This window comes from Acanthopagrus latus, chromosome 15 (genome assembly GCF_904848185.1).
Source record: "Acanthopagrus latus isolate v.2019 chromosome 15, fAcaLat1.1, whole genome shotgun sequence".
Taxonomy (NCBI): domain Eukaryota; kingdom Metazoa; phylum Chordata; class Actinopteri; order Spariformes; family Sparidae; genus Acanthopagrus; species Acanthopagrus latus.
Genome location: NC_051053.1, coordinates 19,478,897 through 19,498,242, shown reverse-complemented (window position 1 = coordinate 19,498,242; position 19,346 = coordinate 19,478,897). Strand labels below are relative to the sequence as shown.

Genomic DNA, 19,346 nt, shown 5'->3' with positions numbered 1-19,346 from the left:
GTTGAGAACAGAAAAAAAAAATTGCAAATAAAAAGAAAACTGAAGTTGTTATCAGGGACGAATCGCTGTTTTTTTACAAGCCAAATTGAACTGGTAATAATAAAACAATATATCAGACCTATAGAGTCTCTGATAGCGACAATATGTGATGCGGCAGAGATGCAAAATGACCTCTAAATCCCTTCCCAACATGCTTTTACTTTCATTCCCAAAGTCTTTGTACTCCTACAATTGTGCAAAAGCGGCAACACTGTGAAGGTATGTTGCCCACTCTCCTTTCAAAACGCACACAGATGAGAAGAGTAGCTGTCGCTCATTTATCAGTGGTGCCGTGGGCTGCCCATTTCTTGCTGTGCCGTGTTTGGGGTCAATCTTCCTTCACTGTGGACTCTGAGTAATTATTAACCTACTGGGATTGTCCCGCAGTCCTGCGGTCATCTGGGACTCCTGAGTGTCAATCGGGAAAGGTCATGACAAGGCGACACAGTGATGAAGAAGGAGTGGAGAGAGTGAAAATAGACTGACTGATGAAATCCAACTGGAAAATTGGACCACTTTCCTAACAAGAGGCGTGGATCATGGATTACACACTTCTTCTCTCTGTGCAAACATTTAAAGGAAAAGTCTGGTTATATATTTTTTCTTACTGTCAACAAATCTCATCGAAAGAGTCAGAAATTAACTTTTGTTCTGCAGACAAGAAGAAACTGATCGTGTTCGTTCCTCTGCAGTAAAACAGTACAAGAGTTGTGTGATTACTTTTTCTAAAAAGAAACAGTTACAGTAAAATTCACCAGAGTTACTAAACCCAGTAAAGCTCCATTACTCAACAGTACGGTGGGAATCGACAAGACTTTACTCATTCCATTGCCTTTGTTGACTCGACTGCTTATTGGTCCAATTCTTTGTTGATTCTCGTATCGATCCCTGATCAATTTTCTGTGTTGTTAAAACGCTACACCAAGCCCACAGGAAGACCCCTGGCTTTGAGGCCAGTTTTCATAGAGGCCAAACTGTGTAATTACACTGTGAAGTCATGCACTGCAGCCCCAAAACACGTTTCCCCATAAGCTAGAATTTTCAAAGAAGTGACTGGTTTCACTGTTGTAGGTGGAGCCATTCAGTCCAATAAAAGTGTGAATGTCTAACGGCACAATTCAATTATTTTATCCCCATCCCCATCCTATGGCCTGCACAACGCAGAAGATCTTGGTATTTTCATAACCACTGTCATCTCGAGTTTGTTTTTTAGAGAAGATAATTAAAGATATCATCTGTAGATTCATTGATGATGTACATAATCATTTGTTGCAGCCTAAAAAACAACTATTTTATCTGTGCTCTAGAATTAATGAATTCATTGTCATTTATCACTTTATTGTTCCCTTAATAACACTGCTAAATACTCAAGTTTACTTTACCAACAAAGTTTTAAACATTATTTTGTCTATAACCCTTCCTACCAAAACTAAACACAAGAAAAAAATGACAGAATCAATGACATAGCTCTTGCTTCCCTCCCCTCACACTACGAGACCCCCTGTGTGTGATATAACCAGGGAAAAAGTGCTTTTATTTATCATGGGAAGAGTCGGACATGGACGTTCTCTACATAAAACCACCTCAAACTCAAGGTAATTTATACCACTGCTGTGGCATTGTGGCCTACAGAGCCTTTGTGAGGCAGCGCACAACACATCTTCTAAAGATGTTTGGGTTTTGTGGGGAATAAATCGTGCAGTTCGTCTTGCGACCCGGCTCTATATCATATTCGGCTAGCTTGCCGGTGCCACTGTGGTGGTGAATGGGCCGCCAGAGGCCCAGCCACTGGCGGGTGGTCTGACACAGAAAGGTTAAATATGGTTCAGCCACGGACGCTCTCAAAGGGCCTTGCTGTTAAAAAAATAAGTTATGTGGGCTGTATGTCTTCACGCAGTCAGGAAATTGACAATACTGGCGCAGTGAGGCACAAGGCTGTCCCAGGGCTGAACTTCATGCTTGACCGTCCAATTGAAAAAAAGAGTCACAACATCACTTGTTTCCGGCGGATTTATTGACGGCTCATCAAAGCCCCGACTAGACAGAGGTGTAAAGTCAACACAATGACCGTGCGTATATAATGGTTATATTCTTCAAACTTCTTTGTACTCAGAGCTATGAAACAAACTTGAACTCTTTGGAGAGGAAAAATGAAAGAAAATGCAGGAAAATAAATGGCTGAAACATCAACATAGTACAAGCATCATCTGGTGCATTAAATGCTAGTCAAGACAATGGAATGTTGACCTATTGTACCACTTGTAATTGATCATTTATTTCCGTTTTTGTATCAGTGTGTCGGTCCAATTTACAGAAAAGGATATTTTCACACCTCCACCTCCCTCATCAGCAGGCAATTCACTTTTAATTTACTACAATCATTATTTTAGAAACTCACTTTTCTTTCTCTAACCATTCGATTCCTGTGACTAGAGCTAATACATAGAAATAATAAAAATACAATAGTCCAGTGAAAGAGAACCAGGTCTATACATGACATGTATAAGGTACAAAAGTAATTCCACTGAAAAGTGACCCCAACGTTGGACCGTCAACGATCCACATATGTCGTTATAGGATGTAAATTTACTCAAGTACTGGACTTAAAGTACCAGAGCTAAAGGAGCAAATCTTTACCTTCATTTATTTGTATATTTTCCCCCGTTCACTTCTATTTTATAGAGTTGCAAAGTGGGAGGAGATTTTTTTGGGCTCCTCTTGTGCCAACAGTCACATTGATTTCTCAGATAAAAATGTGATCCAATGGCGATTCACGGCTGGATCAGCCAGAAGATGAAGGTTGTTGAGAAAAATGAATACAAAATTAAACAGAAGAGGAGGCCATTTTTGAATCACTATCTCTGTGACCCTGAGCTCACGTTAAGAGGCAGTTACTCCTTGATCTCCCAGATGCAGCTGAGAGGCAGGTCGCTCATCCTGTCCTTGAACACTTTGTCAAAATGTTCATCCTGGGCAACTGTGAAGAAGTTCTTCCAGTCACCTGCTTTACCTGTTCAGACACAGAAACAAAGTCAGAAATGTTCCAGTCTGTGCTGAGGTACAGAGGAGACGTCAGCGTGGAGACAAACCTTTGCGCATGGTTTCCGACTTGTAGCGGTGGACTTCAACTAAGTCCTTGAAGTTTGCTTTAGGGTCGGTCTTCATGTTTTTGAAGGTGGACTTTTCCACAACACGATCGATGGCTTCATCTGTCAAGTCTTTTCCCAGAAAAGAACATAGCTTCACCACTTCCCCTCTGAGGTCCTGTCAATCACAGATGTTAATTCACATTTAAATGTGGCATTTATGAAATTATATTAAAGGTTCAGTCTACAGAAGCATCCACTTATGAAGGGCAAAGATGTCTGAAAATTGACTTCCGTTTCTCACATTAAAAGGAGCTATTTTTGGGATTGTAGAGATTGGAAGGAGACTAAAATTGCTCCTTTAAACCGAGACCACATTATTCCATACCTCATTGAGTCCATGAATACACAGAAGGAAAATAACACCAGTGACAACCCAGCTAGCAGGAAATGTTCCCACAACATTGGCTATCATTAAGGATGTTTATCATTCCAAATAATGTTCCTATAAAGTTAAATATTAAGAAAGGAAAAATGTTTTAGGTGCAACATTCTGAGGATGTTTTGGTGATGTTGTTGAAGTAACAGATTATAGAATGTTCTTCTATAAAACATTCCCATAATGCTACAAAATAACAAAGGAAGAACATTGTCAAAGCAACATTGGGAAAATGTTTTCAGAATATTATTAGGCCTACAATCCCAAAACATTTTTCTAAAACATCCCTTGTAATGTGATATGTCAACAAATGACGGAAGTTTTAGCTGTAACATTCTCATGATGTTCTGGGGATGTTGGTAAGGTAACATAGGTATTATAGAATGTTCTCCTATAAAACATTCCGAGAATATAACATGAAAACAAAGGAAGAACATTCTGAGAGCAACATTTAGAAAATGTTTTCAGGATGTTATTAGGACCTTAGATTATATCACGTCTTCTTTATAAAACATCTCAACAATGTTATATGATAACAAAGGAAAAGCATTCTGTAAGCAACACTTGGAAAACGTTTTTGGGATGTTATTAAGGCCTCAGTTCACAAAACATGTTTTCTACATCATTCCTGTTATGTGATACATTAACAAAAGTAGAAATCTTTGTCTGCAACATTCTGAGAATGTTTTGGTGATTTTGTTGAGTTTACATATATAGAATGTTCTTCTTTAAAACATTCCCACAATGTTATATGATAACAAAGGAAAAACATTCTGTCGGCAACACTTGAAAAAAAAAAAAATTGTGACGTTGCTCTTCCTGAGGTTTCTTCCATTGCCCACCCTGTAGAAAATCCGCCCCATGCAGCCTGTGCTATATAATACGTATTGTAAAGCCCCTTGAGGTAATTTTGTGATTTGTGATATTGGGCTATAAAATGATTTGTTTGATTTTACCTGAAAATCCTTGACTCATTGATTGTGATTGCTTGTGATAGTCACAAGTAGCATGCTATGAGTCATGATCCACAAATGGCCACAATTATCCGTGTTCACACTGTAAATTTGATTATTAATGTATAGCTCACAAAACCCAGCTTATTACATCTAAGATACAGTACACGCCAGGTGTGAGATTGTAGAAACTGGTAATAATGCCACCTGGACACCTTTCTTTTGATATTCCCAATTTGTCATGGAAAAGTAGAGACTAGGACAAATGGACATCAGGAAAGGGGACAGTCATGTCAATTAATTCCACATCCCTGTATCATTCAAAAGATGTTTTGTTACACTTGGATGTTCTCACCAATTTAAAGGTAGGCCTTCTATGCCTATGTGTAAGAATCAGAATGACACCGATGGCCATTAGGGCAACTGCAGACAGCGACATGATGCACAGCATAGATCTGGCATTAGTTGATCTGTAGCTGATAAAGTCATTTGCAAACGGCAACCTATCCAGTTTATCAGCCCCGAGATGGCTGGGAGTCTGGATGGATTAGCGATCACATTGTGGTGTGTTTGGTCCTGTTTTGGCTTGCACTGGCTTCTCTGAAGTAACCTGCTTCCCTGGAGCTGGCACGGGTTTATGATATTTTATAAAAAAAAGTTCTGTCATCTGTTATCTAAGACCTTAAAAACATCCCGAAAGCATTTTTCAAATATTGCTTACAGAATATTTTTCCTTTGTTATCAGATAACATTGTGGGAATGTTTTAAAGAAGAACATTCTATATATGTTAACTCAACAACATCACGAAACGGAACATTTTAGAAAAATGTTTTGGGATTGTAGGCCTTAATAATATTCTGAAAACATTTTCCACATGTTGCTTTGACAATATTCTTCCTTTGTTATCGTATAACATTGTGGGAAAGTTTTGTAAAAAACGTTATGTAATTCGAGGCCTTAATAACATGCCAAAAACATTTTCTAAATGTTGCCTTAAGAATGTTCTTCCTTTGCTATTTTGTAACATTATCGGAATGTTTTATAGAAGAACATTCTATAATCTGTTACTTCAACAACATCAAAAAACATCCTCAGAATGTTGCACCTAAAACATTCTTCCTTTCTTAACATTTAACTCTATAGGAACATTATTTGAAATGATAAACATCCTTAAAATGTTCTTTGAACATTAGATAAGAACGGGTTTTTTTTTTTAGAACATAATAAGAACTTGTAGGGAATGTTAGCCATTGTTGTGGGAACATTTCCTGCTAGCTGGGAATATTCCAGAAAAAAACACATTTAACAAAATGGCAGCTACAGGGCATCAAACCGCCTCTGTCAGTCATGTAAAACTCACTAAATCATTTAACTCAATCCATTCGTATTCCTATTAAAGCTAAAACTAAAAGTTTCATATAAAATCTTGAGTTAATGTGAACATTTCTCATAACAGAAAAAAGTCATTTCTTCATAGTTCTTCAGGAAACATGTCATCACTGTCATCAGTGTGATTTTCAACATGACTCCAAGGAATGATTAATTTCAGTATATGTTAAAACATTTCTACATTTCTAATTTTGCTTTTTCAATGCAACTTCTACCATATGTTTAATAGTTGTATATACATTATTACATTTAAATGGTAAGAAAACATTGTTTGAACTCTGTGGTGCTTTGAATGTTAAACAGTTCATTCAAAAACAAATATTGCCAAATTGATGGCCCGTAAGCAGTAATTGTACAAATAACCTGTTGTTTTATATTTAAAAAATCATCTGCATCTTAATTAAAATTCTTGTCATGTTTCAAATGTCCTATTTACTTTTAATAGACAAAGTAGATAGCCGACCTTCAACATCTCCTCATACTGCATGAAATGGATGTCCAGTTCATCTTGTGCCACACAATATTCTCTCACATGATCAAACCACGATCCCCTGTAAACTGTTGAAGCAAAAATCTAAATTTCAGTGATAAATACAGCCTTTTTCACAAAAAGATGAAAGAAATTAGCTTTGAAAAGACAAATAAAATCAGACAATCCACATACAAATGCAAAAAAAAAAAAAAAAAAAAACTGTTATGCTGTTACCTACCATCACCATCCAGGAACTGCTGATAGAACCCTTCAAAGCTCTCGGGTGTTTCCAGCAGGACCCAGCTATGGGCAAAGTGATAAAGGGACACCAGGACATCTTTGGGGTTCCTCCAAACATATACAACCTAAAGGAAAAATATGTGTATATTTTAGCAGCTCAAGAAAGGCTCCTTTTTGTGTACTGGGTCACAGTTGGATGCTCGACTGAAGGCTGGAATAAAAGAAAGCTGATACCTTGATTCTCTTATCTTTCACTTGGAGGGGCAACATGTCAGGGGGGAGATGTGATCTAAAGATTCTGGGATCAGGCCTTTCTCGGAAAGGGTCGTCTGCAGTTCTCTCCTCCAGCAAAGGAACTTTAACTCTGTTGGTGGCATCTCCGCCCCAGCCAGGTAGTGCAGCTTCCATGATCTGGACCAGGATCTGCTGCATCCACGCTGTCCCTACAAATGAAAAAAATATCCAAGGATTTCTAAACATTTCCAATAAAGCAACATCCGACCCCCCGGTACCAGGATGAACCCACCGAGGCAGATCTGAAAAACTGATTTCATAAAACAAAAATCAGTGATTTAGCAATGAAACATCTCTACAGAACGGGTCAGTAACAATAACAACGGGTGTGTTTACAAGGTTATATTTTCTGAACATCTAGAGACTAACTATAGCGCTGATCGCTATAATTCCAAACTAATTACGTGTTAAAGTTTGTTGTGCTTCACAGAAAATCAATGCAAGTGACTGACCTGACTTGGGGTAAGTGATGAGGAAGATATCGGTAGGACGGAGCTCAACATGCAGGAGGGCGTCCAAGTCCTTTGGTCGCAATATGTCCTTTGTCAGAAAGTTTCTCCCTCTGTGCCTGAACAGGTAAGGGTTAATGTAGTCCAGAGAATCCATGGATGCTAAAATGAAAGCAGGTTCTTGAAAGTATTCTCAGTCGTGGCAGTCGTGCTGCCTCACTGCTGTCAGTTAGTAAAAGTGACTGTGTACAGTCTAGTATGTTTGATTTAAAGTATATGGCCTTTGGCCTTTGGCATTATTGACAGGACAGTTGGAGATATGACAGGAAACAGGTTGAGAGAGTAACATGCAGCAAAGGGCTCCAGGCTGAGGCTCAGACCCGGGGCTGCTGCAGTGAGGGCAAAGCCTCTGTACATGGGATGCCTGCTCTACCCACTGAGGTAAAGAGGGCCTCGGTATATTTAATTTAGAACCTGTGAAACAACTTGCATGTGACTCTGAACTGAGAACAAGTACAAGTTTTTTCATTTGTGTACTTGCCGATACCAATATTTCTACCACAGAAATAACTATTAGGTTACAGATGCATTGAATTGGAAGACATGATTTATTTTCTTCTGCTTGTTACGATAAATAATATAAATAAAATATATAAAAAATAAAATAAATATAATAAAAATTAGCATAAATAATCATAATTTCCTTTGTCAACAAAAAGCAAATAATTATTGTAACTCAACATTGCATTACACAGGGGGGTCACGTGGGATCGCCGAGAAAGCTGGCAGCGCGCTGAGAGAGCTCTTGACGGACCACCACTGAATCGAACTTTACACACGCTTATATTTTCTGTATAGCCTGCTTCCAGTGTTAGACGGGAGTATATTTTAATATAGATCTTTAAAGTGAAGACTGAGTTGTGAAATGTCGACCAAAGCAAACTTTTTCCAAGGCTCGAGCAAGAGAAGCAAGCCCGCACCTAGAAGCAACATGGCCGACAGCGAGAGACCTGAAGGAACAGATGATAAAATCATGGAAGAGATACGAAAGATGAACGCAACACTTAAGGTGGTAGCAGCGGACGTAACGGCCATCAAAGAGACTACTAAAGAGCTGAAGGACGCTGTGGATAATATACAAAGTAGGCTTGGAGATGCCGAGCAACGGATATCGGACATAGAGGACGCAAACGTGAGAACGGAAAGAGACGTAGAGAAACACGACAAACAAATACAGACACTGTGGATGCGGGTGGAAGACCTCGAAAATCGTAGCAGGAGAAACAATGTCAGGTTGGTGGGACTGAAAGAAAATAAAGAGCAGAAAGGCAAAGTAATGCAATACGTAGGAAGAATCTTGTCCGAAGGACTGGGGCTCACAGGCCAGGAATTTGAGATTCAACGTGCACATCGCTCAATGGCCCCCATGCCTGACCCGGACAAACCACCAAGGACCATTTTGATACGCTTCCTACGCTCCCCTGCACGGGATAAGGTGCTACAGGTGTCCAAGGAGAAAAGGGGAATCGAATGGGAAGGTTGCAAGCTATCTTTTTTTGAAGATCTGACAAGGGAACTGGCAGAGAAAAGGAAGGAGTTTGCACCAGTGAAGAGGCGACTACAGGAGTTGAATGTGAAACACCGATTGGTGTATCCCGCTACGCTCATCTTCACCTGGAAGGGACAAAAGAAAATGTTCAAAGAGTGGAAGGAAGCAGACGAATTCATTCAGAGAAACGAATAGACGACCACGAGTCCTGTAAGTGACTTTTGAAGCGTGTGTGAAAATGAAAGTAGCCTAAGGTATTTCTTTTATCAGTGGTTTGTCTGGGGCGACTGAAGTGGTGTTGTTGTTAGCAACGCGCCTCACGGACTGAGTAAAGAAGTTAAGGGGAATTCCTATACGGGGAGGGGAGGGGCTACGTTACGCAGAGCGCCGGGATGTTCGATGTTGCTCTGACTAAGGGGAGGTTCTTTTTGTTTTGTATGTTCATGTTTGATTATTGCATCAAGGCAGCATGGTATAGACGAAGCAAGGCATTGGTTAATTTGATGTCCCAACTTTTTGTTTTCTTGGTTAAATCTATGAAGGTTGACTTACAGCTGAAGTTACATATGCACAGTTATAATGGTGGATAACAGATACATTAACGTGATATCATGGAACATAAATGGATGTGGCAATCAGATTAAGAGGAGGAAAATACTAACTTATTTGAAATCCAAGAGCACAGATGTAGCATTTATTCAAGAATCTCACATCATAGAGGAAGAAGCAGTAAAATTTCAAAGGGATTGGGTGGGAAGAGTTTTTCACAGCTCTTACTCTACCAAACGAAACGGAGTGATGATCCTTATAAATAAGAGATTAAGCTTTGTCATGATTAAGGAAAAAAAGGACCAAGAAGGTAGAATAATTTGTATTGAAGCCTTAATTAACGGAGTTAAGACAATATTATGTAATATATATGCCCCTAATAAAGGGGATCCTGATTTTTTTCCATGAGGTAAATACACTGATTGGAGATATGGAAGGTCAGGTTATTCTGGCAGGAGATTTTAATCAAGTGATGGATGGGATGATTGATAAGAGCAGATTTAAGGGTGAACACACACCGAGGGATAGGGCCGCGATACATGTGTTAACAGAGGATCTGAGTCTGGTGGATGCCTGGAGGTTGGTGAATCCTTGTGAGAGAGAATATACATTATACTCTCATTGTCATAAATCGCATTCCAGGATTGATTTCTTCCTAATATCAAACACTCTCATAGACTCAGTTGTGGACTGTAAGATAGGAGCAATTGCTCTTAGTGACCACGCCACAGTAGAGCTACATATAGATTTACAGACGGACAGAGATAGAAAAGGCAGATGGAGGTTAAACTAGGATACTGCAGGATGAGATATTTAGCAACACTTTATCAGAGGAGCTTAAATCATTCTTCAAAATCAACATCGGATCTACATCACAAATATCATCCGTATGGGAGGCATCAAAAGCATACATCCGAGGGAAAATCATAGCCCATTCCTCTAAACTTAAAAAAGAGAATGCAATGAAAGTGACAAAATTGGAAAAGGAAATATGTAATCTGGAAAAAGAATTGGCAATTCATAATACAGAGGAGATATATCAAACCATCTGTAACCGTAAATATCAGTTACATGAAATATTTAATAAAAAAGCAGAATATGCCTTATTTAGACTGAAATCTACTTTTTATGAAGGAGGGGAAAAGGGTGGTAGACTGTTAGCCAGACAATTAAAACATCAGGACATTTCTAACAACATCCCAATGATTAAGAGAGCAGATGGAGTAGTGACCTCCTCAAAAGTAATTAATAAGGTATTTGAAGAATTTTACAAAGAATTATATACATCTGACTGCACTCCTAGCACAGAAGAAATAGAGAAGTTTTTTTCAAACCTCCAGATGCCTAATATTTCTGAGGAGCAAAGAACAATGCTGGATGCTCCTCTAACGGAGGATGAGATAAGAGCAACCATACAGTCAATGAAAAATGGGAAATCGCCTGGATTGGACGGCTTCCCAATTGAATATTATAAAAAATATGTTGATATCCTGGCCCCTATTTTACATAAGGTTTACCTGGAAGCATTTGAGAGGGGCTCTCTGCCCAGCACATTCAATGAAGCCTTAATCACTCTTATCCCGAAGAAAGATAGAGACACATCACAACCAACTAACTTTAGACCTGTGAGTCTACTTGGGGTTGACCTTAAGATATTGACTAAGACTCTAGCATCAAGATTGGAAGGGGTGTTACCTAATGTCATAAATGGTGACCAAGTAGGCTTTATCAAGCATAGATCATCAATGGATAATATGCGAAGACTCATGCATCTTGTACATATGAATCGCACCAATCCTATACCGGTTACGGCCCTCTCACTAGATGCCGAGAAGGCATTTGACCGGGTCGAGTGGGGCTTCCTCATGGCAGCTCTCTCTAAATTTGAATTTGGGCCCGGTTTTTGCCACTGGGTTAAAGTGCTCTACTCAAATCCAAGAGCAGCTGTTCTTACAAATGGGGTGATATCTAACTTTTTTGGCCTATCAAGGGGAACGAGACAGGGCTGCTCCCTATCACCCCTCTTATTCACTCTAGCGTTAGAGCCACTAGCTCTGGCAATTAGAGCAGAAGAAAGAATTAAGGGAGTACATGCAGGTGGCAGAGAACACAAGCTATTTATGTATGCAGATGACATTTTGGCAGTAATAGCAGAGCCGGCTCACTCTTTGCCAGTGTTACTTGAATGCATTAACTCTTACTCAAAATTATCAGGATATAAAATAAACTGGCATAAATCTGAAGGCATGCCAATATCAAGAACATGTCACTCAAATGATATTACTGTGTTTAATTTCAAATGGGTGCCTACGGGCATGAAATACCTTGGGATTAATTTAACTCCAAACTTGGATGAAATAGTGCTCTTAAAAATAGAACCACTCCTACAGAAGATAAAAACAAATTTGGAAAAGTGGGGTAAATTAAAGCTTACTCTATGGGGGAAAGTGAATGTGATAAAAATGGTTGTTGCCCCACAGTTCAATTATGTTTCCATGATGTTACCTTTAGACATACCACCAATACTGTTCAAGACATTTGATGACATTGTAAAAACATTTCTTTGGGATAAGAAAAGGCCCAGAATCAACATCAAGAAAATGTGGTCATCTAGAGATGCAGGGGGCTTAAGCCTCCCCAATGTAAGGTTATACAATCTGGCTTTTGAAATGGCTATGCTGAGTGAGCACTGGAGAGGAGCAAACACAGGAAAAAGCTGCATAAAGATGGAGCAGGAGCTGGTTGCTCCATTTACATTTGTGGACACTCTCTCACATAGGTCAAGGACTGATGGGGGTACCTGTTCCTCTAACCCAGTAATAGCTCATTCCCAAACAGTCTGGAGGGAAGTACACAGGATGTACAAAGTGCCATACTTAAGACAACCCTATGCCTCCCCATGGCACAACCCGGAAATACGGATTGGAAAAAAGACTATTTATTGGGACCAATGGCTTAAAAAAGGGATTCATAAAATAAGTGACTTGTACTCAGATGGACATTTTATATCTTTCTCAGAGCTGTTGCAAAAATCTGAGCTGGAACGCAAGGGAAACCTTTGGAAATATTTACAAATCAGAGACTGCATTACTAAAGGTAAATTCAATCTGGAGAAAAACCCAATCATGGACTTTCTGGACTTACCATGCACAGCACACAGAGCATCAGGATTTTACAAATTCTTTATTAGGCAATCGAGAGATCTGTGTAACAACTTAAAACTAGTGTGGGAAAAAGACTTGCAATGTGAATTTAGTAATGAGGAATGGTCAAAAATCTTGGCAAACACAGGAAAAGGTATACGGGAGGCCAGGGGAAAGTTTATTCAATATAAACTAATACACAGGTTTTACTTCACACCTTCTAAACTATACAGAATGGGTATTTTGGCCAATAATTTATGTTGGAAATGCCATGCAGAAATGGGAACATTTGTACATGCACTTTGGGAATGTAAGTTGGTTAAGCCATTTTGGGAAAACGTCATAGAACATATGGAGAAAGCGATGAGTATGACAATACCGAAATCTCCTAGGTTGTGCCTTTTAGGGGACCATACAGAGCTGCCACATGCATCAAAATATGACCTTACAGTGATAAAGGTGGGGGCTGTGACAGCTACGAGATTGATTTTGAGGCTGTGGAAAAGTACATCCCCTCCAGAATTTAGACAATGGTTACAGCTCATGTCAGAGATAGTATCATATGAAGATATGTTATCAAGAGTCAATAATGAGAATGAGAACTTTAAGAAGTCATGGGACTATTTCTTTGCCTATGGTATTGTGGGGATGTGGTAGACATGGAGATGTTACTATGGGTGCTGAGTCTATTTATCATTCAGGTATGTGCATATACATGTGAGTACGTTTGTATATAGATATGGATATGTATATGTATATATATATGTATGTGTATATGTATGTATGTATATATTATTATCATTATTATTTTTTATTATTATTATTATTATTATTATTATTTTGGTCTGGTGCTGGAGTTAAAAAGGGACATGCCACTAGTACATGTAGATACTACCATGCTGTCTGTTCTATGTTCTATGTGATTGTTGGTTATTACCTGTTTTTCTATAAATGAAAACCAAATAAAAAATTAAATTACAAAAAAAAAACATTGCATTACACAGATATATAATACAGTCGATATGTATTATTTTCTTTTCTCTTTGAGGAAAAGAACGGCTGCATGTAAAAATGTTAAATATTGAAAATAAATATTTTTAAAAATTGTGCATTTTAAAAAATGAAGATGTGTCTCTGTAGGATAACCTGGAAGTTAACATCGCCCTGGTTCCCTCGACAAAAAGGTTATTGCCGAAAAATAATCTCTGAGGCAAACACAAGTCTATGACACCCACACGTTCCATTCAGCAACACAGTCTTCACAGGTGAACACCACTTTTATGATTTTCAAAGTGTAAATTCAGTAAAAAGCTAACATAAATAAACAGACTACATTGAGTTTGTATGACTTAAATGTCATTAAGCCTCTTACTGCACAATTACTACACATGTTTCCTGTACATTGAGGCCACAAATTGAATAGCTTTTAGCTGTAATCGGCCTGTAAAGATGAACCAATGAGGACACGAGTCTTCGTGTTCATTGTTGATTGACGTTTAATTTCCCCTTATTTAGCCACCTGTCAATATTTTAGGAGTGATCTGCCCACCCCCAAGAGAAAACCCCTGCAGCTTGTTGTCTTGCTGCAACAGCTCTGTTGGTCCAAGCCTGAGGCACATCCACTCAAGCTTTCACCACCCTCCCCTCAGGCAGGCTGGGTTTGGGTTGATGGAACAGCTTTTCCCCTTCAGAGCCCATGACACTTCTGTTGTGTTTACACCTACACCCTATGGGTGTCGCTGTGGGGGAGTAAGAATGTGGAGAGAGCAGTGGGCGAGAGATAGGAGAGTAGAAGAAGAATGTCTATGTAAATGGATCATGGCAGTCCTGTTGAATAAAAAGTCCTGAATGATACACGTCTCCTCTGTGTCACATCGAGGTGAGGGATGTCCTGTCTTGGGTTTTTTGTCTTGTGAAATTCATGTTTTATTTTGAAAGGTAACTCTCCTCTCGTTTCAGGTCACTTGCTGTTCCTCTTGTGTCCTTGGTCTGACGTCGTCCCTAATCCTTGATTGTTTGCACCTGTGTTCCCCTCCACCATGTGTATAAAGTCTTTGTCTTCCCCTGTCTGCGTTGCCAAAGTATTTTGTCATCTTGTCGTGTACTGAAGCCCTGTTCTTAGTCCTGCGTTCCTCGAGTTAAGTATTGCCAAGTTTTATTTTCTGTTTTTTGCTCCTCTTGAGAAGAGTGATTTTGATTTCATAGTTTTCTGGTTAGGATTTGATTTTCAGTTTAACCTTTTTCATAGCTGTTTGTTTTCCTCCTTGTGGAGCACTTTTTGTTGTACCTTTTGTATATACTTAGTGTAGATAATTTTCATAGCCTATGTGTTGTCCTCTTCCGAGTGTTTGTTTGTTTTATTTTATTTTCATAGTTCAAGTATTTAAAACAGTGTAGGTTTTCCTCCTTCGGGAGTGTCTTTTGTTTCTTCTGTGTTTTATGTCTTGTTTGTCTTGTCTGTCCCTCATAGAGTTTCATAGCATATTACTTTATCATTCTGTCTGAAGAGTTGCAGTTCAGTAAAATAAAACCTGACATTACTTCTGCTATTCTGCATCTGAGTCCTCTCCTTTTGTCCAAGCCTGACACTCTGTGGCTAAAACACAACAGCTTCCTCACCTCATTTTCTAATTTACACTTCGTAAATTTGTATAAATGGTGTTGATCTATAAAAATTATTTTGATGAATAAAATGGTAAACTCTGTCAACGGAAGTCTGGTAATTTATACCGCTGCTGTGGCATTGTGGCCTACAGAGCCTTTGTGAGGCAGCGCACAACATATCTTCTAAAGATGTTTGGGTTTTGTGGGGACTAAATTGTGCAGTTCGTCTTGCGACACAGCTCTATATCATATTCGGCTAGGTTGTTGGTGCCACTGTGGGGTGGTCTGACACAAAGTTTAAAAATGGTTCAGATACGGATGCTCTCAAAAAATAAGTTATGTGGGCTGTATGTCTCCAAGCAGTCAGGAAATTGACAATACTGGCGCAGTGAGGCACAAGGCTGTCCCAGGGCTTAACTTCATGCTTGACCGTCCAATTGGGGGGGAAAAAAAGAGTCACATCACTTGTTTCCGGCGGATTTATTGACGGCTCATCAAAGCCCCGACTAGACAGAGGTGTAAAGTCAACACAATGACCGTGCGTATATAATGGTTATATTCTTCAAACTTCTTTGTACTCAGAGCTATGAAACAAACTTGAACTCCTTGGAGAGGAAACATGAACAAAAATGCAGGAAAATAAATAAAATATAAATATTTCTGTTTTTGTATCAGTGTGTCGGTCCAATTTACAGAAAAGGATATTTTCACACCTCCCTCATCAACAGGCAATTCACTTTTAATTTACCACAATTATTATTGTAGAAACTCACTTTCTTTCTCTAACTATTTGAATCCTGTGAGTAGGGCTAATACATTGAAATAATAAAAATACAATAGTCCAGTGAAAGAGAACCAAGTCTATACATGACATGTATAAGGCACAAAAGTAATTCCACTGAAAAGTGACCCCAACGTTGGACCGTCTACGATCCACATATGTCGTTATAGGATGTAAATTTACTCAAGTACTGGACTTAAAGTACCATTTTATTTTACAATTACAATTTTACTCAACTTATGTCAGCATTTCAATTTCCTAATGCTTTGCAGTACACTTCCACTTTATACTTATTTACCAGTTATTTTGCTGATTGCAAGTTGCATCAGAGCTAAAGGAGCAAATCTTTCCGTTCATTTATTTTTATATTTTCCCCCGTTCACTTCCATTTTATAGAGTTGCAAAGTGGGAGGAGATTTTTTTGGGCTCCTCTTGTGCCAAGAGTCACATTAATTCCTCCAATAAAAATGTGATCCAATGGCGATTCACGGCTGGATCAGCCAGAAGATGAAGGTTGTTGAGAAAAATGAATACAAAATTAAACAGAAGAGGAGGCCATTTTTGAATCACTATCTCTGTGACCCTGAGCTCACGTTAAGAGGCAGTTACTCCTTGATCTCCCAGATGCAGCTGAGAGGCAGGTCGCTCATCCTGTCCTTGAACACTTTGTCAAAATGCTCATCCTGGGCAACTCTGAAGAAGTTCTTCCAGTCACCTGCTTTACCTGTTCAGACACAGAAACAAAGTCAGAAATGTTCCAGTCTGTGCTGAGGTACAGAGGAGACGTCAGCGTGGAGACAAACCTTTGCGCATGGTTTCCGACTTGTAGCGGTGGACTTCAACTAAGTCCTTGAAGTTTGCTTTAGGGTCGGTCTTCATGTTTTTGAAGGTGGACTTCTCCACAACACGATCGATGGCTTCATCTGTCAAGTCTTTTCCCAGAAAAGCACAAAGCTTCACCACTTCCCCTCTGAGGTCCTGTGAGGTTTAAATGTGGCATTATTTGCTGAGTTTATAAAATTATGTTAAAGGTCCATTCAACAGGAACATGAAAAAAATGTTTCTAACAATGAAAGGTACTATTTTTGGGATTGTAAAGTTTGGAAGGAGACTAAAACTGCTCCTAAAAACTGAGACCACATTATTCCATTACTCACTGACTCCATGAATACACAGAATGAAAATAACACCAGTGACAATATTCCAAAAAAAGAAATACATTTTACAAAATGGTGGCAACAGGGCATCAAACCACATGCTGTCATTTAAGTAAAAGTCACTAAATAATGCCACTCAGTCCATTCTTAATCTGCTCCTCCACCGACTAAAGCTAAAACTAAAACATTTATATGAAATCTTGAGTTAACGTGAACATTTCTCATAACAGAAAAAAGTCATTTCTTCATAGTTCATCAGGAAACACGTCAAAGGAAGTAAAGTGATGTCATCATTGTGATTTTTAACATGACTCCAAGGGATGATGACTTTCATTATATGATCTATAAATTTAGAATTTTACTTTTTCAATGTAATTTCTACAAGTTGTATATTAATTCTGACAGTTGTATATACATTGAATTATATACATTTAAATGGTAAGAAAACATTGTTTGAACTCTGTGGTGCTTTGAATGTTAAACAGTTCATTCAAAAACAAATATTGCCAAATTGATGGCCCGTAAGCAGTAATTGTACAAATAACCCGTTGTTTTATATTAGAAAAATATAACATATGCATCTTAATCATAAATTAATCAAGAAAGTCTTCATGGTTAAATGTCCTATTTACTTTTAACAGAAAAAGTAGATATCCGACCTTCAACATCTGCTCATACTGCACGAAATGGATGTCCAGTTCATCTCGTGCTGCGCAATATTCTCTCACATGATCAAACCACGATCCCATGTAAACTGTTAAAGCAAAAATGTGAACTGCAGTGATAAATACATCCGCAAAAGGTGAGAGAGAGGTTTTGTGTATTTGTGTGTCTGCAAAAAAAAAAAAAAAAAAAAGCTGTTATGCTGTTACCTACCATCACCATCCAGGAACTGCTGATAGAACCCTTCAAAGCTCTCGGGTGTTTCCAGCAGGACCCAGCTATGGGCAAAGTGATAAAGGGACACCAGGACATCTTTGGGGTTCCTCCAAACATATACAACCTAAAGGAAAAATATGTGTATATGTCCAATTACAGTGTTATTTGAACGGCTCAAGAAAGGCTCCTTTTTGTGTACTGGGTCACAGTTGGATGCTCGACTGAAGGCTGGAATAAAAGAAAGCTGATACCTTGATTCTCTTATCTTTCACTTGGGGGGGCAACATGTCAGGGGGGAGATGTGAGCCAAACATTCTGGGATCAGGCCTTTCTCGGAAAGGGTCGTCTGCAGTTCTCTCCTCCAGCCAAGGAACTTTAACTCTGTTGGTGGCATCTCCGCCCCAGCCAGGTAGTGCAGCTTCCATGATCTGGACCAGGATCTGCTGCATCCACGCTGTCCCTACAAATGAAAAAGATATCCAAGGATTTCTAAACATTTCCAATAAAGCAACATCCGGGTGTGTTTACAAGGTTATATTTTCTGAACATCTAGAGACTAACTATAGCGCTGATCGCTATAATTCCAAACTAATCATGTGTTAAAGTTTGTTGTGCTTCACAGAAAATCGATGCAAGTGACTGACCTGACTTGGGGTAAGTGATGAGGAAGATATCGGTAGGACGGAGCTCAACATGCAGGAGGGCGTCCAAGTCCTTTGGTCGCAATATGTCCTTTGTCAGAAAGTTTCTCCCTCTGTGCCTGAACAGGTAAGGGTTAATGTAGTCCAGAGAATCCATGGATGCTAAAATGAAAGCAGGTTCTTGAAAGTATTCTCAGTCGTGGCGGTCGTGCTGCCTCACTGCTGTCAGTTAGTAAAAGTGACTGTGTACAGTCTAGTATGTTTGATTTAAAGTATATGGCCTTTGGCCTTTGGCATTATTGACAGGACAGTTGGAGATATGACAGGAAACAGGTTGAGAGAGTAACATGCAGCAAAGGGCTCAGATCCGGGGCTGCTGCAGTGAGGGCAAAGCCTCTGTACATGGGATGCCTGCTCTACCCACTGAGATAAAGAGGGCCTCGGTATATTTAATTTAGAACGTTTTTTCATTTTTGTACTTGCCGATACCGATATTTCTACCACAAAAATGAATTAGGTTACAGATGCATTGAATTGGAAGACATGATTTATTTTCTTCTGCTTGTTACGATAAATGATGATAAATTGAATAAAAATGAACATGAATAATCATAATTTCCTTTGTCAACAAAAAGCAAATAATTATTGTAACTCAACATTGCATTACACAGATATATAATA

General features: G+C 38.9%; 2 protein-coding genes across 2 annotated transcripts; both read right to left on the bottom strand.

Moving 5' to 3' along the window:
* Nucleotides 1-2,049: 2,049 nt before the first annotated feature.
* Nucleotides 2,050-7,966, bottom strand: LOC119033108 (amine sulfotransferase-like). Its single transcript, XM_037122736.1, has 6 exons — nt 7,366-7,966; nt 6,854-7,062; nt 6,618-6,744; nt 6,371-6,465; nt 3,129-3,303; nt 2,050-3,049 (listed from the first exon to the last, which is right to left on the bottom strand). The coding sequence occupies exons 1-6, from the start codon at nt 7,517-7,519 to the stop codon at nt 2,931-2,933; spliced, it is 879 nt and encodes a 292-aa protein (XP_036978631.1). The 5' UTR covers nt 7,520-7,966; the 3' UTR covers nt 2,050-2,930.
* Nucleotides 7,967-16,024: 8,058 nt separating this feature from the next.
* On the bottom strand, nt 16,025-18,844 carry LOC119033869 (amine sulfotransferase-like). Its single transcript, XM_037124437.1, has 6 exons — nt 18,669-18,844; nt 18,276-18,484; nt 18,022-18,148; nt 17,805-17,899; nt 16,792-16,966; nt 16,025-16,712 (listed from the first exon to the last, which is right to left on the bottom strand). The coding sequence occupies exons 1-6, from the start codon at nt 18,820-18,822 to the stop codon at nt 16,594-16,596; spliced, it is 879 nt and encodes a 292-aa protein (XP_036980332.1). The 5' UTR covers nt 18,823-18,844; the 3' UTR covers nt 16,025-16,593.
* Between the last annotated feature and the right edge of the window lie 502 nt (nt 18,845-19,346).